Genomic DNA, 22129 nt, shown 5'->3' on the forward strand with positions numbered 1-22129 from the left:
GCGGCCACGGCGGAGAAGACCCTTCGGGCGGCCACGGCGGAGAAGACCCTTCGGGCGGCCACGGCGGAGAAGACCCTTCGGGCGGCCACGGCGGAGAAGACCCTTCGGGCGGCCACGGCGGAGAAGACCCTTCGGGCGGCCACGGCGGAGAAGACCCTTCGGGCGGCCACGGCGGAGAAGACCCTTCGGGCGGCCACGGCGGAGAAGACCCTTCGGGCGGCCACGGCGGAGAAGACCCTTCGGGCGGCCACGGCGGAGAAGACCCTTCGGGTGGCCACGGTGGAGAAGACCCTTCGGGTGGCCATGGCGGAGAAGACCCTTCGGGTGGCCATGGCGGAGAAGACCCTTCAGGTGGCCACGGCGGTGAAGACCCTTCAGGTGGCCATGGTGGTGAAGACCCTTCAGGTGGCCATGGTGGTGAGGACCCCTCAGGTGGCCATGGCCCCTCGAGTGGCCAGGACGGAGCCCTATGGCCCCCCCCCAAAAAATACTTGGGAAAAGTCCCGGGTACCAGAGAGGGCTCGGTGCAGGGCAGCGACGAGGGCTCGGTGCTGGGCAGATCCAGCGACGAGGGCTCGGTGCTGGGCAGATCCAGCGACGAGGGCTCGGTGCTGGGCAGATCCAGCGACGAGGGCTCGGTGCTGGGCAGATCCAGCGACGAGGGCTCTGTGCTGGGCAGGACCAGCGGCGAAGGCTTTGTGCTGGGCAGGACCAGCGGTGAAGGCTTTGTGCTGGGCGGGACCAGCGAAGAGGGCTCTGAGCTGGGCGGGACCAGCGGCGAAGAGGGCTCTGAGCTGGGCGGGACCAGCGGCGAAGAGGGCTCTGAGCTGGGCGGGACCAGCGGCGAAGAGGGCTCTGAGCTGGGCGGGACCAGCGGCGAAGAGGGCTCTGAGCTGGGCGGGACCAGCGGCGAAGAGGGCTCTGAGCTGGGCGGGACCAGCGGCGAAGAGGGCTCTGAGCTGGGCGGGACCAGCGGCGAAGAGGGCTCTGAGCTGGGCGGGACCAGCGGCGAAGAGGGCTCTGAGCTGGGCGGGACCAGCGGCGAAGAGGGCTCTGAGCTGGGCGGGACCAGCGGCGAAGAGGGCTCTGAGCTGGGCGGGACCAGCGGCGAAGAGGGCTCTGAGCTGGGCGGGACCAGCGGCGAAGAGGGCTCTGAGCTGGGCGGAACCAGCGGCGAAGAGGGCTCTGAGCTGGGCGGAACCAGCGGCGAAGAGGGCTCTGAACTGGACAGGACCAGCGATGAAGAGGGCTCTGTGCTGGACGGGACCAGCGGTGAAGGCTTTGAGCTGGACGGAACCAGCGGCGAAGGGAGCTTCAGGGTCGACGGAATAAAAGAAAACAAAAGCTCTGCGGGCATGACGCTGTCTGTCACAGGCGCAGCGGGCATAACGCTCACAGTCTCAGGGGCGGCGGGCATGACGCATACTGCCTTGGCTTCGGCAGGTCTGGCGTGAAGTGCAGGCTCGGCTGGACTGGCGTGAAGTGCAGGCTCGGCTGGACTGGCGTGAAGTGCAGGCTTGGTTGGGCTGATGAGAGGAGGGAGATCAGAGAAGTCATCATCCCTGGAGATTGGTTCGATTGAACTGATGAGATGAGGATAGGACTGGGTGTGAAGATCTGGTTGGACACGTAGATGTTGGCTCTGGATAAAGTGTCCGGCCCCATATCGCCCACATCCTCCCCTGTGACCTCCACGGGTCCCCCTGAACACAGCTTGGCGGGTTCCCACAAAGGCCTGCCTCCATGTCTCCATATTTTTTTAGGGTCGGTCAATCTGTCAGGCTGCAGGGTAGATGAAGTAGGAGGCAAACTCGCAGATGAAGTAATCCAAGGTTTTAATTCACAATCTCACAAAAACAAGGAACAGGGAGCATGTGCTCAGGCAAAGATCGCCTAACATAAAACATTGACCGACAAGTGAAGACTGAAACACTCAGGGCTTAAATACAGGGGAGAACAGATCAGGGAAACAAGACACAGCTGACAAGACTAACGAGGAACCAGGTGATACAAATGAACTAATGAGGGTAACCATGGAAACCAAGGAGTGGCGGGAAAACAGAACAAAGGAAGACATGTGACTAGTGACAAAAAACACTCAGACAGAACAGAATCGTGACAACGTCACTTCTTGTTGACGTTCGAAGTATTGTCAAACAAAACGGAGGCTAGCTCGACCCTCCCTCCTCCTCATCCGCGCACTAACCCCCCAAACCCTTCTTGTCGGTTATTGGCTGGAACAGGTTGTTATGTTTCGTGGTCCAGGCTGGGCCAGTTTGTTTTTGTTGCCGGTTTTGGAGCCTGGGCTGACAGAGACCGCGGTTTTTTTACAGTGTGTTCAGGTGACAGGCGGCTAGCGGATAGTGAGGAGATGTTTGCTGTGTGTGACAAAATGTTTTGGCCTAAAAAACGCATGACATCGCTTAGAGCAGCTTTAATCAAACAACAACAACAAAAACGAGAGAATCATTCACTGCTCTTCACTGAACAACTTTAGTAACTTTAATAAGGATTAGGCTGCGTCTCATTTCTCTGTCTTACCCCTTACTCTTACCCCTTCCCCTCGGTTTTGCGCGTTCATGTGAGTGGAAGTGGTGTCCCAATTCTCATTTTGATTAAGGGCTAGGGCCAAGGCGTAGGGCTACATAGCCCTTGAAACGAAGTCTGCGGAGGACCACACTTGAAAGAGAGGGGTAGGAATTTCTCAGAAGTGAGTCACACAAATGTATGTATTTTCAGCAGTTTAATGACACTCGTGTTTTATGATACCTTTAATAAAACGTTCAAGCGGTTTTAATTGTAATGTTTTTGTTTTGAATCACTAGTTAACCGCTAGCTAGCAGCTATGCGCTATTTGCCGTTTGCTAATGTTTTGCTTATGGTGTCGCCGGCGCCGCCGTTAAATACAATGAAACAATGTCTTTGATGGCACACAAGTGTGCAAAGATAAAGGGAGACCAGGCAATCGATATCACAACCCGAGACGACGGCATCTTAGTTTGTTTATGTCAACGCGTATCGCCTCTGTTGACGTAGCAGCCAGTTGGCGGAAAGGGAAGATGACGCAAACGGTAATCGAGTGGTGTTTCATTTCTTAGAGAAACGTTCTTCCCCCACCTCCCTTCACTCGGTATTGAAGGGCAAGGGGAAGACGCAGACAAAGGGGTAGGGGAAGGGGTAAGACAGAGAAATGAGATTGGCCCTTAATGTATACGGTGAAGACTATACAGAGTTTTATTGCATTTGATTACTTAATTCAATTTCTGTATAGTAGGCTATTATTAGTAGTAGTAAAATTCATTTGTTTTTTAACCCATTGTTTGGTTGGTTGGGGTTGTTATGAATGCATTGTCAGGGGCCCCTGAACAAAGTTTTGCTTGGGGCCCCCAGAAGTCTGTCATTACTCCAGTCTTCAGTGTCATGTGATCCTTCAGAAATCATTCTAATGTGCTGATTTGCTGCTTAAGAAACATTTCTGTTTATCAATGTTTAAAACACATTTTCACATGTGAATCTCGTCAACTGATTCAGTCAAACGATTCATTTGAATTGACCTCAGTGGCTTGGTGATTTCTCAATATGTTTATATTTTTCTCTGCGGGTCGTGATCTGGTCTCATGTTAAATGCTAAAAGCTAAATATAAATGCTGGGCTAATGCGTAGTTGCATATCTGGCAAACAATCCTGGAACTTTTGAAATGACTTGTTTGCTTGGATCATAAAGTTAATTGCAAACAACAAAAACCAAATTGGCAAGTAGTTTAGACCGGATTAAACCGAAACAAAGTGCCGTTCCCACAGAAGCTGTTACATTTGAGGAATTAGAGCATATGAGAAGGATTTAAAGATCAGAAGGTCTTATTAAAAGCTCGGTTGAAATCCCACTTACACAATGATGTTGCTATTCTTTCGTTCTTTCACTCTTTCTTTGCTTACGTGGCTGTGAGAGTTTGCTACGAGAGCCCAACTGTGCTTGTTGTTGTGTATTTAGTGTAGTATCTAAATTTACAACTTAGCCTAATAGACATGTCACAACTCAAGTTTACCTCAAGGACTATATTCAATGACTGTCTCAAGCACCTAATAAACCACTTCCCCACCCTCAGGTGTCAGATTCAACATGACCTTTGACCCCAGGAAGCATTTGTATGTTATAGACAACACCTTGTTGGCTGTTTGATTGACCGCCTCTGTAAATCACGTCAGGTTCTGAGATCACGTGTGTAATTGGCAGGAGATAATGTTCCTCGTCGCTATCAGTGTGTTTTATGAATGTGTCATTTGTCCCACCCTCTGAATAGGTACACATGGTGCTAGGGCTGCTGGGAGCTCGTGCGTCAGTCAGTTACACACCTTTATTGCTTGTATTTACTTTAGCTTCATGACATTCCTCTGCCCGGGTCTCATGATTTTCCTCACGATCATAAACCGTAATAAACAAATCCATCGGTGTGTTTGATCAGTCTCTTCACATGTAACAGATTTTGTGGTTGTATTGTAGTCATATTTCTCCCTCAAACACCCAAGCATTTTCATAAAGAGCATATTTATTTTAACTTTTTTTTCTCTTTGTGACAATTAAGCACATTTATATATTTTACATCATCAAAATGCATTGAGATGTTTTAGATCATCAAAGTCGTAATTTTTCATTGTTCTGAATGTGATTCTCAAATCACAAATTTTAAGATTTTATCAGCATAAAATGATACAATAAATATTATTATTAATATTTATTATTTTGTATTATAAATATAACCATACAATGAATATTATATATATCAAGGTTCAACTGAGTATCAAATCATCATATTAGATTGATTTCTGAAGGATCATGTGACACTGAAGACTGGAGAAATGATGCTGAAAATTCAGCTTTGATCACAGGAATAAATTAATTTTTAAAGCATATTAAAATAGAAAACCATTATTTTAAATTGTAATAATATTTTGCAATTACTGTTTTTTTCCTGTATTTTTGATCAAATAACTGCAGGCTTGATGAGCATAAGAGACTTCTTTCAAAAACATTAAAAATAGTAATGTTTCTAAACTTTTGACCTGTACAGTATGCATACAGTTATGCTATATTAGTTAGGATACAAAAAAATTTATTATATTTTTTTTTCTTTTTTCCCCCCGAATTTATTTATTTTACAGAATTTTATTTTTTTAATTTGCATAAGCATAAAATAAAGGCAATACGATTAATAAGAACTAAATATATTGTTAATATATTATTAATAATAATAATTTGTGTGTGTATATATATATATATATATATATATATATATATATATATTATACACATACAATTTAATTGACTAATTTGTTAATTATATTTAAATTAAACATTTCTTATTTTTTCATCACAGTTATGAGGAAAAAACATTAATAATTATTATGTCACAATGCAAAAATATGTTTAAAATATTAAGCACTATATTTGTAGGCTATATATGCGTAATATCTTAATTGTTTATTTTACGGGTGAAATATGACCAAGAGATTCGCACCACTTGTATTGTACCACTTGATGAACATCTGTTAAATACATCTCGTGCTCTATTTCCCGCTTGTGTTCCACTAGGGATGAATAAACTTTATTTAGTTTGAAATGCAGAGAGTTGATGCGCTGCCAGAAATCCGATTGTCAAATGCTGATCCATCAGTTTATGTCCATGTGGCAGTGTGGCTTCCTCAGGGTGTGTGAGGGGTTATGATAAACACAGAGATTAGAGTACATCCAGCTCATGTTTAACGTATATTAATCACAAGATAACATAGCTCATCTAACCAGGTTACATGACCACCTGGGCTTTGCTCGTCATTCTGAAGACAGGAAATGAAGTAAAGAGTGACACAGGAGGGATAAATACTGTGAAATCTTCACTTCTCCGTAAGCGACGATGGATAATACATGCTTCAATGAAACGATTGTATAACAGAGTGTAAGAAATAAAGAGATATACATGCATAAAGAAGACAGAGACCAGCTGTGAATCTAAACATCACCGACCTCATGGATAAAAGTGTCAGAGAGAAACTAAAATACCGGAATAGGAAGTGAGAATATGTATTAAAGTAAACAGTTGTTCTTCTTGCTAGTTGTTTCTGAAGTAAAAATCTTGTCCAGCCTACTATATATGATATACATTACTGTTCAAATGTTTGGAGTTAGTAATTTTTTAAGTGCCCCATTATGCTATTTTAAACGTTACTAACTTTGTTTTGGCGGCCTCCAACAATAGGTTTACCTGCGTTCAAGGTAAAAAAAAAAAAGAAAACACTAATTTTCTCACAATATGCATTGTAGCATCAGCTCTTTTTTCGCAGTGTCTAAAACGACTCGATAAAGGATTCTGTCTCTCTAAACCCCTTCTTTCTGAGAGCCTACTCTGCTCTGATTGGTCAGATGGCCCAGTCTGTTGTGATTGGTCTACTCTGCTCTGATTGGTCAGATGGCCCAGTCTGTTGTGATTGGTCTACTCTGCTCTGATTGGTCAGATGGCGCAGTCTGTTGTGATTGGTCTACTCTGCTCTGATTGGTCAGATGGCCCAGTCTGTTGTGATTGGTCTACTCTGCTCTGATTGGTCAGATGGCCCAGTCTGTTGTGATTGGTCTACTCTGCTCTGATTGGTCAGATGGCCCAGTCTGTTGTGATTGGTCTACTCTGCTCTGATTGGTCAGATGGCCCAGTCTGTTGTGATTGGTCTACTCTGCTCTGATTGGTCAGATGGCCCAGTCTGTTGTGATTGGTCTACTCTGCTCTGATTGTTCAGATGGTCCAGTCTGTTATGATTGGTCTACTCTGCTCTGATTGGTCAGATGGCCCAGTCTGTTGTGATTGGTCTACTCTGCTCTGATTGTTCAGATGGTCCAGTCTGTTGTGATTGGTCTACTCTGCTCTGATTGGTCAGATGGCCCAGTCTGTTGTGATTGGTCTACTCTGCTCTGATTGGTCAGATGGCCCAGTCTGTTGTGATTGGTCTACTCTGCTCTGATTGGTCAGATGGCCCAGTCTGTTGTGATTGGTCTACTCTGCTCTGATTGGTCAGATGGCCCAGTCTGTTGTGATTGGTTTACTCTGCTCTGATTGGTCAGATGATCCAGTCTGTTGTGATTGGTTTACTCTGCTCTGATTGGTCAGATGATCCAGTCTGTTGTGATTGGTTTACTCTGCTCTGATTGGTCAGATGGCCCAGTCTGTTGTGATTGGTCTACTCTGCTCTGATTGGTCAGATGGCCCAGTCTGTTGTGATTGGTCTACTCTGCTCTGATTGGTCAGATGGCCCAGTCTGTTGTGATTGGTCTACTCTGCTCTGATTGGTCAGATGGCCCAGTCTGTTGTGATTGGTCTACTCTGCTCTGATTGGTCAGATGGCCCAGTCTGTTGTGATTGGTCTACTCTGCTCTGATTGTTCAGATGGTCCAGTCTGTTGTGATTGGTCTACTCTGCTCTGATTGGTCAGATGGCCCAGTCTGTTGTGATTGGTCTACTCTGCTCTGATTTGTCAGATGGCCCAGTCTGTTGTGATTGGTCTACTCTGCTCTGATTGTTCAGATGGTCCAGTCTGTTGTGATTGGTCTACTCTGCTCTGATTGGTCAGATGGCCCAGTCTGTTGTGATTGGTCTACTCTGCTCTGATTGGTCAGATGGCCCAGTCTGTTGTGATTGGTCTACTCTGCTCTGATTGGTCAGATGGCCCAGTCTGTTGTGATTGGTCTACTCTGCTCTGATTGGTCAGATGGCCCAGTCTGCTGTGATTGGTTTACTCTGCTCTGATTGGTCAGATGATCCAGTCTGTTGTGATTGGTTTACTCTGCTCTGATTGGTCAGATGGCCCAGTCTGTTGTGATTGGTCTACTCTGCTCTGATTGGTCAGATGATCCAGTCTGTTGTGATTGGTCTACTTTGCTCTGATTGGTCAGATGGCCCAGTCTGTTGTGATTGGTCCACTTTGCTCTGATTGGTCAGATGGCGCAGTCTGTTGTGATTGGTCTACTCTGCTCTGATTGGTCAGATGATCCAGTCTGTTGTGATTGGTCTACTTTGCTCAGATTAGTCAGATGGCGCAGTCTGTTGTGATTGGTCCACTTTGCTCTGATTGGTCAGATGGTCCAGTCTGTTGTGATTGGTCTACTCTGCTCTGATTGGTCAGATGATCCAGTCTGTTGTGATTGGTCTACTTTGCTCAGATTGGTCAGATGGCGCAGTCTGTTGTGATTGGTCTACTTTGCTCTGATTGGTCAGATGGTCCAGTCTGTTGTGATTGGTCTACTCTGCTCTGATTGATCAGATGGCGCAGTCTGTTGTGATTGGTCCACTTTGCTCTGATTGGTCAGATGGCGCAGTCTGTTGTGATTGGTCTACTCTGCTCTGATTGGTCAGATGGCCCAGTCTGTTGTGATTGGTCTACTCTGCTCTGATTGGTCAGATGGCCCAGTCTGTTGTGATTGGTCTACTTTGCTCTGATTGGTCAGATGGCCCAGTCTGTTGTGATTGGTCTACTCTGCTCTGATTGGTCAGATGGCCCAGTCTGTTGTGATTGGTCTACTTTGCTCTGATTGGTCAGATGGCCCAGTCTGTTGTGATTGGTCCACTTTGCTCTGATTGGTCAGATGGCCCAGTCTGTTGTGATTGGTCCACTTTGCTCTGATTGGTCAGATGGCGCAGTCTGTTGTGATTGGTCTACTCTGCTCTGATTGGTCAGATGGCCCAGTCTGTTGTGATTGGTCCACTTTGCTCTGATTGGTCAGATGGCCCAGTCTGTTGTGATTGGTCTACTTTGCTCTGATTGGTCAGATGGCCCAGTCTGTTGTGATTGGTCCACTTTGCTCTGATTGGTCAGATGGCCCAGTCTGTTGTGATTGGTCCACTTTGCTCTGATTGGTCAGATGGCCCAGTCTGTTGTGATTGGTCTACTGTGCTCTGATTGGTCAGATGGCCCAGTCTGTTGTGATTGGTCTACTCTGCTCTGATTGGTCAGATGGCCCAGTCTGTAGTGATTGGTCTACCGCTTACAGATCGTGTTGGAAACTAAACGGCCATAACCATATCTGAATTTCAGCTCCAAAGGCTTCCTCATCACTTTATACACAGTTATAAGAACGATGGCGTCAGCGTTGAAAAGCAACTGTTTTCATACATGGATGCAAAATTTTCCACCTCCACACAAGGATATTGTTGGTAAATTATGTTGAGTTCTATGTGGTTTCTTATTGTTTCAAGTCTTAAGAGTTCACCCTCAAGCCATCCAATGCATCCAGTCCTCAGTGAAAGACATGTGATGACTTGAATCACAACCAGACTGGTTCAGGTTTACACACCTGATAAACAAGTAAAGGTAAAAGGGAAAGGTTGAAACACAAGTGAGTGAACTCATTCAGAGGAAACAATGTTCTGAGAAACGTGCACGTGCAGCGCGAGATTAAACATGTTTACTCTTTCTCATTATAGTTATTTGTATTTGACTTTCCCTCTCTATGGTTTTTCTTTTACAGAATGGAGGATGAAGCCATAGTGGACAGGGGAGCTTCTTACATCAAAAACGTGTGTGACGAGGAGGTTGAGGGTACGAAACATGCGCGCGCACACACACACACACACACACACACACACACACACACACACACACACACGCACTTAAATATATTGTGTGATATACGATCTCCTTTGTGACGACTGCAGATCCCTAAGACTCTTACGTACTGTGGATTGAGTTTCACGCTCACTTTCACTCACTCCATTCTCACTCTCTGTTGAGGGCCAGCTGTGTTTTTTTTTTTTTTTTTTTTTTTTTTTATTCTTGCATTGGTTGTATTTTGTGTTTAAGGGCAGGAGAGGATTATGAGTGATGCAGATGTAACAAACCAAAGCTCTACACGTGAAGATGTTTACTATCTTAATACACACACACACACACACACACACACACACACACACACACACACACACACAGATAATCTGTTTCCACACTGGAACTGACTAAATGGGCGTCACTGTAGCGCACTATATTTCAGTGCAAAACCCTTTGTCTTATTCACATAGGCTATGCCACCTATATATATATATATATATATATATTTATATAAATATGTGTGTGTGTATATATGTATATGCACAAGAATGCATATATGTATTCGCATACATAAAATACAAATACTGTGTCTGTGTGTGTGTATACATATATATATATAATGTATGCAAATGCATATATGCATTTTTGTTTATATATATATATATTAGGGCTGGGAATCGATTAAAAAAAATTAACTAATTAATCGCACAATCGCATTTCCCCCAAACTTGTAATCATCAATATTTAAACGTAGAATCACTAATTAAATTAAACAACACACAAAAAAAGGGGAAAAGAAGAAAAAAATTGGACAGAAAATAGCCCTATATTAAAATATTAAACATCAATATATTATTCTTCATTCAGTTCTATACAACATACTCAGATTTATATATGTTTTATTATATTATAGTATTAGTTACTATATATTTTATTGATATTTTTTTTTTTTTTTTAAATTCTAGAATTAAAATAAATTATTGTCATGTCTCTTTCCATGCAAATGTAGCTCATTATAGAATCATTTGTTTAATGAGTGGAATACTGACACTGTGGGCCATATTCAAATTTGCAGCCCCAGTTTTTTCCATGTTTGCAGCTTACAAATAATTAACTTGGCACAGTTCACTCTGAGTGAATTCCCCTTTCAGTTGTGGAATGTATAAAGTATTACAGGTTTAGACATCTAAAAATATCTTCACATCAAAAGTAGATCAAACACACATTCGCAAACATGAGCATTTCACACACTCATGCGCTTTCTATATTTGTTTCTCTCTCTCTGTCTCTCATCATCCCTGAACTTTGGACTTTCACATGATGGACACACACACACACACACACACACACACACACACACACACACACACACACACACACACACACTAGTGCTATCAGATAACGTCTGGTGGACATATTTGTAAAATGAATGAAGGATGACTAAAGCATGATTGATGGATGACTAAATTGATGAGCAATTAGTTCTTATATTGTTCTGTGAGTGTGTGTTCATCTAAGCGTGTGTGCTTTCTGTTTTTACATCCACTTCCTGAAGATGTTTTACCATTTCCTGCCTGATCAGCTCTACAGGAAGTTGTTGCCATTTATCTATAATCTAACAAGTGTGAGATACGAGTCAGTTTTTCCCTCAGAAAAACACACAAATGCATGCCAACACAGAAACTCAGTGAGATTATTCCTTCTTACACATGTTCCTGGTCTCATTGTGAATGATTCATCTTCCAAAGAAAAGAAATGTTGTAAAAATTTAACTCTGAAATTACTTTTTTTATGAGCTGATGTCATCTTGACATTTTTCACCCGTGCAAACACTTTAGAAAGTGAATTACAATGCGATACTATTGGTCGTCATCACACCAGTGTTGTTTTACTATTTTACAGTATTTATTCATATTTTGAATTAGCTTTTATTTTTAATAAAATTTAGTTTTAGTTGATTAGTTTTTAATATGATTAATTTTTTATAAGACTTATATTAATATTATTTGTAATATGTATTATATTAATAATATTTCCATTTAGCTTTAAGTTGAACTTGAGCATTGGAAATGACCAACTCTCATTGAAAATAAATGTCTTATACGGTTGCTTTTTTTGCTTTAATACTGTAAAAAGTCTCAACTCTGAGTAACACAATCTTCCATGTTGAAATCCATATTACAAAATTTTCTCCCAAAGTTTTTGGCTTCCATCAAATCGATTATACATTGGCAGGATAATCATTGACAGCAGCAGGCGTACATATTAAACACAGAAAAAACGCTGTGTTTACTAAAGCAATGACATCATTATTCTTTATCTGGTTATCTATTTTAAGGCTTTAATTTATAACCTGTCACTCTGATATGTATGTATCTGTTTATCTGTAAGTGTGTATGTGTGTGTTTGTTGGTAATCCTGTAATCTTACCATGCCTTGTGCCTGTGTGTAGGTCATCACACAGTCTACATTGGCGTTCATGTGCCTAAGAGTTACCGTCGCCGCCGGCGACACAGACGACGATCCAATCACAAAGAGAGGAGGGAACGTGTGACGGAAAACGTGAGCGACAAATCGGACACAGACAATGCAGATGATCCCTCCTCCAGCATCCTCAAACCACTCAGTAAGTGACACGGCCCTCAAATGAAGAAAAACTGCCCCTGTATCTCTGCACTATTGATATGATCAAAATAGTATGTAGACAAAGACTTTAGATATACAGACAGCACTGATATTACTACGAATGGGAGAAAGTGCAATGCGCAATATGGTCCCGCTTTTTAAATAAAAGAGCCAATTGGCAACTGTTACAGTCATTGCGTCACAGCAGCTGTTAGAAGCTCCGGTTGCTTTAGAAACTTCGGCTGCATCCGAAATCACATACTTCCCTACTATATATATATATATATATATATATATATATATACACACACACAGTATGTGACAAAAGAAGTATGTCTGAATTCACAGTAGTCATAAAAGAGTAGGCAAAAAATACCCAGATGACCTACTATTATCGGCAAAATAATAATAAAACCAAATGGTAATGGTAAAATTATTCATTACATTTATATAGTGCTTTACATGGAAGGAGGGAATCTCCTCAACCACCACTAATGTATTGCATCCACCTGGATGATGCGACGGCAGCCATTTTGCGCCAGAACGCCCACCACACACCAGCTTACTGGTGGAGAGGAGACAGAGTGATGAAGCCAATTTGTATATATATATATATATATGTATATGGGAATGATTAGGAGGCCATGATGGACAGAGGCCACTGGGCAAATTTGGCCAGGATGCCGGGGTTAAACCCCTACTCGTTTCGAAAGACATCCTGGGATTTTTAATGACCACAGAGAGTCAGGACCTTGGTTAAACGTCTCATCCGAAGGACGGTGCTCTTTGACAGTATAGCGTCCCCATCACTATACTGGGGTGTTAGGACCCACACAGACCACAGGGTGAGCGCCCCCTACTGGCCTCACTAACACCTCTTCCAGCAGAAACCTGGTTTTCCCAGGAGGTCTCCCATCCAGGTACTAACCAGGCTCAACCCTGCTTAGCTTCAGTGGGCTTCAAATTCTGAAGTGTGCATATGATGGACACTTTACTATCCCATTAGGCCACGGAAGAGGATTTATGAATGGCAGTGAAGCGACGCAACTGACGCTGATAGGTCACATGACCATGACAACATGGCGAATGTAGTACATCCAGATTATATTCATACAACACACATTCATACTATATAGAACATACTATTTAGTACTTAAGTATTTAAAATAAGCACCTACTCAAGAGAGTATGCGATTTCGGACGCAGCCAGTCAGTGTTCTGAGACGCACACTTATGACTGTAAAAATGCTGTTTTTTTTTTTTGTGTCATGGTTTGTGCATTTAGAAAACAAAATTTATGAGACCGTTGTTGTCAGGTTTCATTGGTGATTTCCAAAATTACATTTATTCTTAAACTTGGTGAACAGCTTTGGAGAATCTGATATTTCCTCATTCTGAGAGACAGCAGCTGTACTTGAATGAGTGAAATAGCTGCCCGAGGGGTGTTTCAAAGACGGCCGCAGAGTGAAATGACTCGCCCTAAAGGGACTTTGTTGCTGGTATGTGGTTTGTAAAAAGCTTTTTCCTTTTTAAGTGTGGATTTAATTTGTTTCACCAGTGAAAGTTAGGCAGAAATGTCACATGACTAGTATACAATGACTTAAATTTTGAACTATTCCTGACACAGTGCTATTATCTTACTTCGCAAGACTTGGATTGTAGTCTTATTGACTACTTTAATTATATTTTTATAGTACCTTTTGGGGATTTGGCAGTATAGTCACCATTTATTTTGGCAGTAGTCACCATTTTTCTTGCAAGGAAAAGAGCAGCTCAGACATCTCCTTTCGTGTTTTAAATAAACCAATGCAACATTTCTACAAGTATGTCTTAGAAGAAAACCTATTTTACAGATTATCCCAGAGCACTTCTTGATGTTCTGGAGAATCAGAGAGCGATGGAGAGAGAGAACGAGATAAAGCGGTCCTTACAGCCTCAGTTAAAGGTCTTTGTGTGTGCTAATCTCTCCTTATCAGTGGCATGGCTGAAAAGGCAAAGCATCAAGCTAAACAAGTGCACAGTCACCTTTATCTGCGCTTATCTTCTGTGAACCCATTCTACCTCTCCATCGCTCCTTCGACTGTAGATCGTGTGAGACCGCAGAAATCACACGTTTCACACAGTCATTACTTACAGTAAGTCACTGGGTTAAACTAACAAACACATTTCTCGCACAAATAGTTTGTACAGATTCTCATGGCCTGGATTTGTGGCTGGATTTAGCATTAGTGGTCAGCTGATTGCAACAATACCACTAGTTTCAGTGTTGAGGATATGCTAGCTAGTGTATAATGGGTAATTCTAGACACTTGTGGTAAGAGGTGTTAACTTTTAGCTCAGGTTAGGAGGCATTGAGTTAAGCGTGGGCCGAAGGGATGTTCTTCCCCTCTCTCTGTTATGTACACCATGGCCTTATTTACTCCGGAGGGGCTGTTTCAGGCCATTGAGGGAGGACAACAATCCTCCAGCTTTGACTAGTTTAGCTTAGATTAGCTTAGCATGCTCCAAATGTGCTAAACTGCACAGAGAAAGAAAGGCAGTGCTAAAAAGCCTTCGATATGTTTAAGGATAAAATTTGGTATTGGTTATCTAGCATTTTTCTACTTTGATACAGTTGTTGTAATTGCATATTATATTATCAGCATAACAAATTGAGTGATTATTCAGAACCTCAGTATTTGGTTTGTCTCATTTGATTCAATGACGGCCGAACTGGAACTGATGTTAACAAAATCTGATGATCATGTTCTCTAGCAAGATTTGAGATGATGCAAAGAGCATCTTTTCATCACATCTGACCCTGGATCACAAAAAACAGTCACATGTCGCACGGGTATATTTGTGGTAATAGTCAACAATACATTGTATGACTCAAAATTATAGATTTTTCTTTTATGCCAAAAATCATGAGGATATTAAGTAAAGATCATGTTTCATGAAAACATTTTATAACGTTTCCCACAAAACGTTTCTTTTTGTGAGTGAATGCAGCGAATCGTGAACATAAATGAACAGCTTTAAAGGCGATTTTCTCAATGTTTCGATTTTTTTGCTCCCTCAGATTCCAGATTTAAAAATAGTCGTATCTCGGCCAAATATTGTCCTATCAACAAACCACACATCAATGGAAAGCTTATTTATTCACCTTTCATGTGATGTATGAATCTCAATTTCAAAGAATGTGGTCCAGTGTCACATATGTCTCTATATATGTCATAAAGCTGCTTAAATGCAGAATCATAAATGTTTTTTAGTCGTGCATTTTAACTTTTTTTTTTTTCTTGCTGAAAGATATTCGAAAGAAGCCAAAATAGATCCAACTACTGTTGATATGTGATGAGAAATTACTAAGAAAAGTGTAGTTGCTTTTATTTAATGTCACAACAGTTAAGTGGAAGAATCCAGAACTTACCTAAAATTCAGAGTTGACAATTTGAAATTATGAGTTTGACGAAGACATAAACAGTCAGTAATTCATAGCTAACTATAGCTATATTAGTCATGCATGACATGGTTTGATATGTATTTAGTTGTACTTGGACATTGTGTGTGTGTGTGTGTGTGTGTGTGTGTGTGTGTGTGTGTGTGTGTGTGTAAGAGAGAGAGAGTGAGAGTTTTAATAATTCTCTCTCTCTCTCTCTCTCTCTCTCACACACACACACACACACACACACACACACACACACACACACACACACACACACACACACACACACACACACACACACACACACACACACACACACAACTTTACCTTGACCTGAGGCTAGACTGAAAAGAAGCATGCACATCTGTGCACTTGCATGACATGCGTTGATCTTGATACACATGTAAATACACTTGGTATGTCCCAATGCAGACTTTGAATCAAACTATCCAGTCCTGTTGCAATGCAAACGAGAGATTCCCCATGTGCTGACTTCCCTAACTAGCAGGGAAGGCCAGAATCACAGAAATCACTGTATTTTTGGACCTAATTTCTCAGACGTAGACACAGATCTCATCAGTATCCCAAAAGTCTCATCTTAACCCGTTTGTTTTGTCTAGTTTGACCTTTAAAAAAGGCCTTGCCTGTGCTGACAATTAAGTCTTTGTAATTTATGTTACTTTGTGCACGTTTAGAAAAGGTGTGGCGCAACTTTTTACATTATAACATTCAGTATACAACAGTGTGGTTATGAGAAATGCTGACATAGGCTTCCTCATGCATTTTCCTCACGCATGTATTTTGTGCTTTGCATCTCAAGGCAACTTCCCTGTCAAATTCAGATTGAAATCTCAAAGAGGGGTCAGTTCTGGCTCAGCCTGCTTTCGCAACACTATCTATTTCTGTTTTTCCAGGAAATAAAGTCTCACGTACTGACTGCTTTTTGGGTGTAACACTCACATTTACAAGACAGCTCATTCATCTTGATGTTACATAACACCTATGCAGGAAACAATCTATTTCTATTACATTCCCACCTCAAGCAGACAGAGTGCTATTGTCCTGTTGTGTAATTGTCTGTTTCTGGTATATGATCTGTAGTTTGATTGTATTGTCTAGCAGTCTTTATGTTATAAGCTGGCCTGTCACACCTTGTTTGTTGTTTCCTCATCAGTTTCTCCGGCAGCAGAGCGGATCCGCTTTATTTTGGGGGAAGATGACAGCGGCCCACCTCCACCGCAACTCTTCACCGAACTCGACGAGCTTCTTTCCGTCGACGGTCAAGAGATGGAGTGGAAGGAAACGGCCAGGTAAAGTGTACAAACACTCAAGAAATATTTTAAACAGAAGATTTAGACTGAAATGTTGATTTCACAAGTCTTCACAGTCCATGTTACATTATATTCTCAGTATGGCCACAAGGGGCGCTTTACTGGTTAATGTAAACTGTCTTCTTCTACTGTTATGAAATCAAGTAGTAGAATTATCCCAGCATCCCAATTTGCACACTACACTCTCAAGTCAAGAATACTATATCGAACTGTATCGATATAGTGTAACTATAACTATACTGAACAGAAATTCGGGCGAAAACTATGCGAATTAAGATGCAAGGCTTGTCTTAATTCAGAATAGCATGTTATTATAATAATACTGTTTCTGCCATATCTTTATATTGCATAAATAGTAAGATTAATCTGCTAATATTTGAATTTTTGAATTATCCCTGAATCCCAATTTGCATAATATCCACCCTAAATAGTATTAATCTCGAATACTATTTAGGCCGAATTGCATGCAAATTGCGTGGCAATACTTGTTTTATTTCAGAATAGCACTCTTATTGTTTCTGCCGTATCTTTATATTGCAGAAATAGAATAGTGTGCTATATTTTTAGAGGCTATTGTCCCTGAACCCCAATTAGCACACTATCCACCCTAACTAGTATTTAAGAATACTAATATCGAACAGTATTTCGGACAAATAGTATGCAAATTGGGACGCAAGGCTTGTCTTAATTCAAAATAGCATGTTATCATACTACTCTTTCTGTTTCTGCCATAACTTTATATTGCAGAAATGGTAAGAATAGCATGCTAGTATACTATTCCAAATTAATTTTATGTTCCTAAGGTGTTTAGTTCTTGAATTTCATTGGCTAATCAGCATGGAACGAATTTTTGAATTTACATTTTGTAGACACTTTGAGCCACAGGAATCCCATCATTGTGTTTATTAACCATTTTGCATCATTTTCTAATTTCGTTGACTTCAGCAGATTTCCAGCTATTTTGTCCTCAGACGGATATGTAGGTTAGAAACACACGCTTGAAAGGGGGAGACCTCTCGTTTGTCTCCGCTTAAACAACAGAAGTATTAAACACTCGCGTCATTTACCAAATGCCCACGATTTTAGTGCCACTTGACTGATCTTAGGATTTACACATTCCTGTCTGTGTTCCCTCTCACGTATGCTATTAGATAAGCCTTCTGATTTCAGAATAAGGGTTAAGCAGAAAACAATAATAAATTACACAAGAACAAAATGTATCTGAGAAACAGATCTGGACTTAAGGAGAGGTACATTCTTTCTTTTTCTTTTTTACCCAAAAATCTATTTGCCCTCATTTACTCACCATCATTCCAGACTGTTTTGTTTTTCACATAAACAGCATGAGAGGGAGTAAATAATGACAACATTTTTACTATTCTGGCTCAGTTATACTTATGAACTGATCAAAAAGCAAGAGACAAAGAAACCAAGGAAAGACACGTCAGCAAAAAGACAAAGCAGCTTTCATCTGGTCCAAGTAGTTTTGATTTCCTGTGTGTATTGTGTGACGGATGATCTTTTCCAGCCACGAACATATCAACTGACACACACATTCACACTTTCACTCTTACTCACTCTCTCACACACTCTTCTATATGTGTTTTTTTATTGTACAAACTGTATATTCTATCCCTCACACTAACCTTAACCCATCACAGAAAACTTTTGGCATTTTTCTTGAATGTAAAAAAAAAAAAAAAAAATTCTATTCAGTTTTTTTTTTTAAGCCATTTGGTCTACGAGGACCTCGTAAACCATGCATACGTTGTAATACCCATGTCATTATACACATTTGTGTCCTCATAAAGCATATATACAAGAACACACACACTCACACTCACACACACACAGGTCTTGCAAACTAGTAATTTATGAAACTGTTAATTAACAGTTTTGAGTCATTCTATGAAACGAGTGCTAAAGTATTTTTAAATGACAAGGCGGAACTTGGTTTGGATATGTTATGCTTGAACATGAAACATGAAAAATAACAACGGATGTTGAATGTCAGTAGAACAAGCTTTTGAAATTTGCTTCTCTGAAAACTTTTATGATGTCACTTCCTTTTCATTATGACGTTTAAACTTTTCACTATTATTTTTGAGAGAAATAATGGGGTGCGGGGGTTCTTGGATATAATAAATAAATAATTTGTCTTTATGTTATTTATTTATTTTATTTTATTTTAATTTAGTTTACATAGATGTGATTTATTAAGGGAAAACCAGTGCAAAGTTTTAGAATTTATATATTTATTTGGGTTATATGGACATGCAAATACAACAAATTAAACTGCAAATACGACATGAATTTATATGTCAATAGAATGTTTATAATTAATTTTGAATGGATATATTTAATTTCACATAGCAGTCAATAGCAGGTTTTTGTATTTTGTTCAAGTCCATCAAATGTTACGGACACAAATGGCGCTCCTTTCATGGAACGGTTTCTTTCTTTGCATTTGCATGGTCCAGATTTACATGTTAAGATCTACATGGCTCATTTTGAAATGAAACCATTTGCTAACAAAGAGCCCATTGTTTTTATGTGTGTGCATGTGTGTGTGTGTGTGTGTGTGTGTGGATGGAGTGATGGATGGATGCACAAACCGAGTTCACAGAGTTCTCATGGGTTTCTGGGTTTACCTGTGTCTCAGGTAACATATCAAAACTGCAGGCCGCCGTGTGTGTGTGTGTGTGTGTGTATCACTTTTGTCTCGGATATCATACCCACGCTTGACTAAACTCAGCTCACCAGCCTCTCTGCACAAGATTACAGGGCTCTAAAGGATATCTGTGTGTGGTTGGGTATCGTTTCTCTAAGACAGATATTCGCTCAAGTAGACATGGGTAAGCTGATAACAGGGCCAGAAGCTTTGAATCATTTTGATTCTTATTTCACATCAAAAAGCTTTCAGTTAGTCAGCAGAAATCTAAAGTTACGCAGCTATCTATCTCTTTCTGTTTTGCCAAATGGTATAAGCTTAAACCAACAAAAGTATATTTTATGTGTTCCTATAGTAAGTATAAATAATACGAATATTTCCTTGCAAACAGTGATGGTAAAAGCATGATATTAAATGATTGCCATATTCATAGTCTCTCTTCTGCTCACCAAAGCTGCACTGATCAAACATACAGTAAAAACATTAATATTGTCAAATATTTTTTACAATTTAAAGTAACTTCTATTTGAGTATATTTTAAAATGTAATTTATTCCTGTGATTCAAATCTGATTTTTTTTCAGAGTCTTTAGTGTCACATGATCTAATATGCTGATTTGATGCATTTCTGATTATTATCAATGTTGAAAAAAAAAAAAAAAACAGTTTCTTGATGAATACAAATTCTTTGATAAATAGAAAGTTCAAAATAACAGCAATTGTTTGAAATAGAAATCTTTTGTAAGGTTATGTATTAACTGTCACTTTTGATCAGTTTAATACATCCTTGACAAATACTAAAAAAACCTTTGAATCAGAAGTCCCCACTGGGATAGAAAAACATGTACACGCACACACACACACACACACACACACACACACACACACACACACACACACACACACACACACACACACACACACACACACACACACACACACACACACACAAAGATTAATATTTACATGTACCATGGTAAAACACGTGTATGATCATTGTGCATGACCAAAAATAAAAGGTGTTATGATGGTAAATGTCATTCTGAAAAAACATGGCATTGTGATAAATGTCCCAGAAAATTGTATTATCGTGGTACTTTAATAAGTACCCGGGATAATGTCACTGTACAGGGTCACGGTGCTCTAAATTTTTATTTTTTTCAAGATTCAGCTGTTATCTAAACTGCTATTTAAGTGTGTTTTCTGTTTCTCTCAGATGGATAAAGTTTGAGGAGAAGGTGGAGAAGGGTGGAGAACGGTGGAGTAAACCCCATGTGGCCACTCTGTCTCTTCACTCGCTCTTCCAGCTGAAAAACTGCATCGAGAAAGGAACCATCATGCTGGACATGGAGGCAAACTCACTTCAGCAGATCGTTGGTAAAACCGCACTTCAATCTTCATTTCGGCTGTATAAGGTTCTTGAAATGTTACATGGTTCTTAAGAGGTTACAAAAGTCCTTCAGATTAGTGTTTTGGTTTCTGTTCTTTAAAGCACCAGTATATTCTTGATGAAATCTGTCTCTGTCTTTCAGAAATGATCACTGACAGTCAGATCGAGAACGGGCAGCTAAAGGCCGACCTGAAGGAGATGGTCATGTACACTTTGCTACGGAAACATCGCCACCAGACCAAGAAGTCCAACCTGCGTTCGCTGGCTGACATTGGAAAAAGCGTGTCGAGCGCGAGTCGTCTGTTCACCAACCAGGAGAACGGTAACACAGCTGCCACATTAAACCTCTCGCTTACACTCTATCGGTTTCCACATCTCTCCTCTCACTTTCACCGTCAGCATCTATCTGATCAGTCCTTCCGCACGTCTCTCACACATTTGACAAATGCTGAGTTCATATCGTACAGATGTTTTCTAACAGCCTTGTGGGCGAAAGAAAAATCACATTCGCACTTTGCAAAACTGAAACTGAAAATCCTTTGATGTTTCAAACTTGCAAGTAATCAAATGTGCTGATGAGATGCAGTAGGTTATTAAACCTCAAACCCTCCCAGGAAGAGCTAGAAACGTATCAGAACAAGAATTGGTTTCTGCAATTTGCTGCTGAAACACTTTAGTGTTTTATTTAATCTGATTTAGGATCAAGTTAATCATGTTTCTCTCAGTTTTGGGGAGTAACTGGCTTAACTAACTTAACTTAAAGGTACACTATGAACCCTTTTTTGTTCAGAATGAACAAAAATAGTCAGTAATTTTATCTCTTAAACGCATCTTTGATCACTAAAATTTCACATTTAAACGTTTTATTCCTTCTTCACATTAGCTTGAATGTAACTCTACACCCTTGCCTCATTAAGCATACCTGTCAAGTTTTGGATTTGAAAATAAGGGAAATTTTCCGGCGCCCACCGCGAGCAGTACCGGTGGCCTATTATTATTTTTTAATAACGCAGGTTAAAAACCGGGAGATTTACGGGAAAATACTAATACGGGAGGACGGCGGGAAAGAAGGGTAAAATACGGGACTTTCCCGGCCAAAACGGG

At 40.8% G+C, this 22129-nt stretch overlaps 1 protein-coding gene across 3 annotated transcripts in view; it reads left to right on the plus strand.

Annotated features, from left to right (window-relative positions):
* Positions 1–22129, plus strand: part of slc4a4b (solute carrier family 4 member 4b) — a 59625-nt gene that overhangs the window by 10252 nt on the left and 27244 nt on the right. For all 3 annotated transcript variants that reach the window (XM_081391569.1, XM_081391571.1, XM_081391570.1), the window contains exons 2-6: positions 9506–9576; positions 12035–12208; positions 16809–16944; positions 20852–21012; positions 21168–21347. In XM_081391569.1, coding sequence (XP_081247695.1) covers positions 9506–9576; positions 12035–12208; positions 16809–16944; positions 20852–21012; positions 21168–21347 — 722 coding nt within the window. The remainder of the gene's footprint in view (positions 1–9505; positions 9577–12034; positions 12209–16808; positions 16945–20851; positions 21013–21167; positions 21348–22129) is intronic.

The sequence above is a fragment of the Scardinius erythrophthalmus genome, assembly GCF_964197995.2.
Source record: "Scardinius erythrophthalmus genome assembly, chromosome: 17".
NCBI lineage: Eukaryota > Metazoa > Chordata > Actinopteri > Cypriniformes > Leuciscidae > Scardinius > Scardinius erythrophthalmus.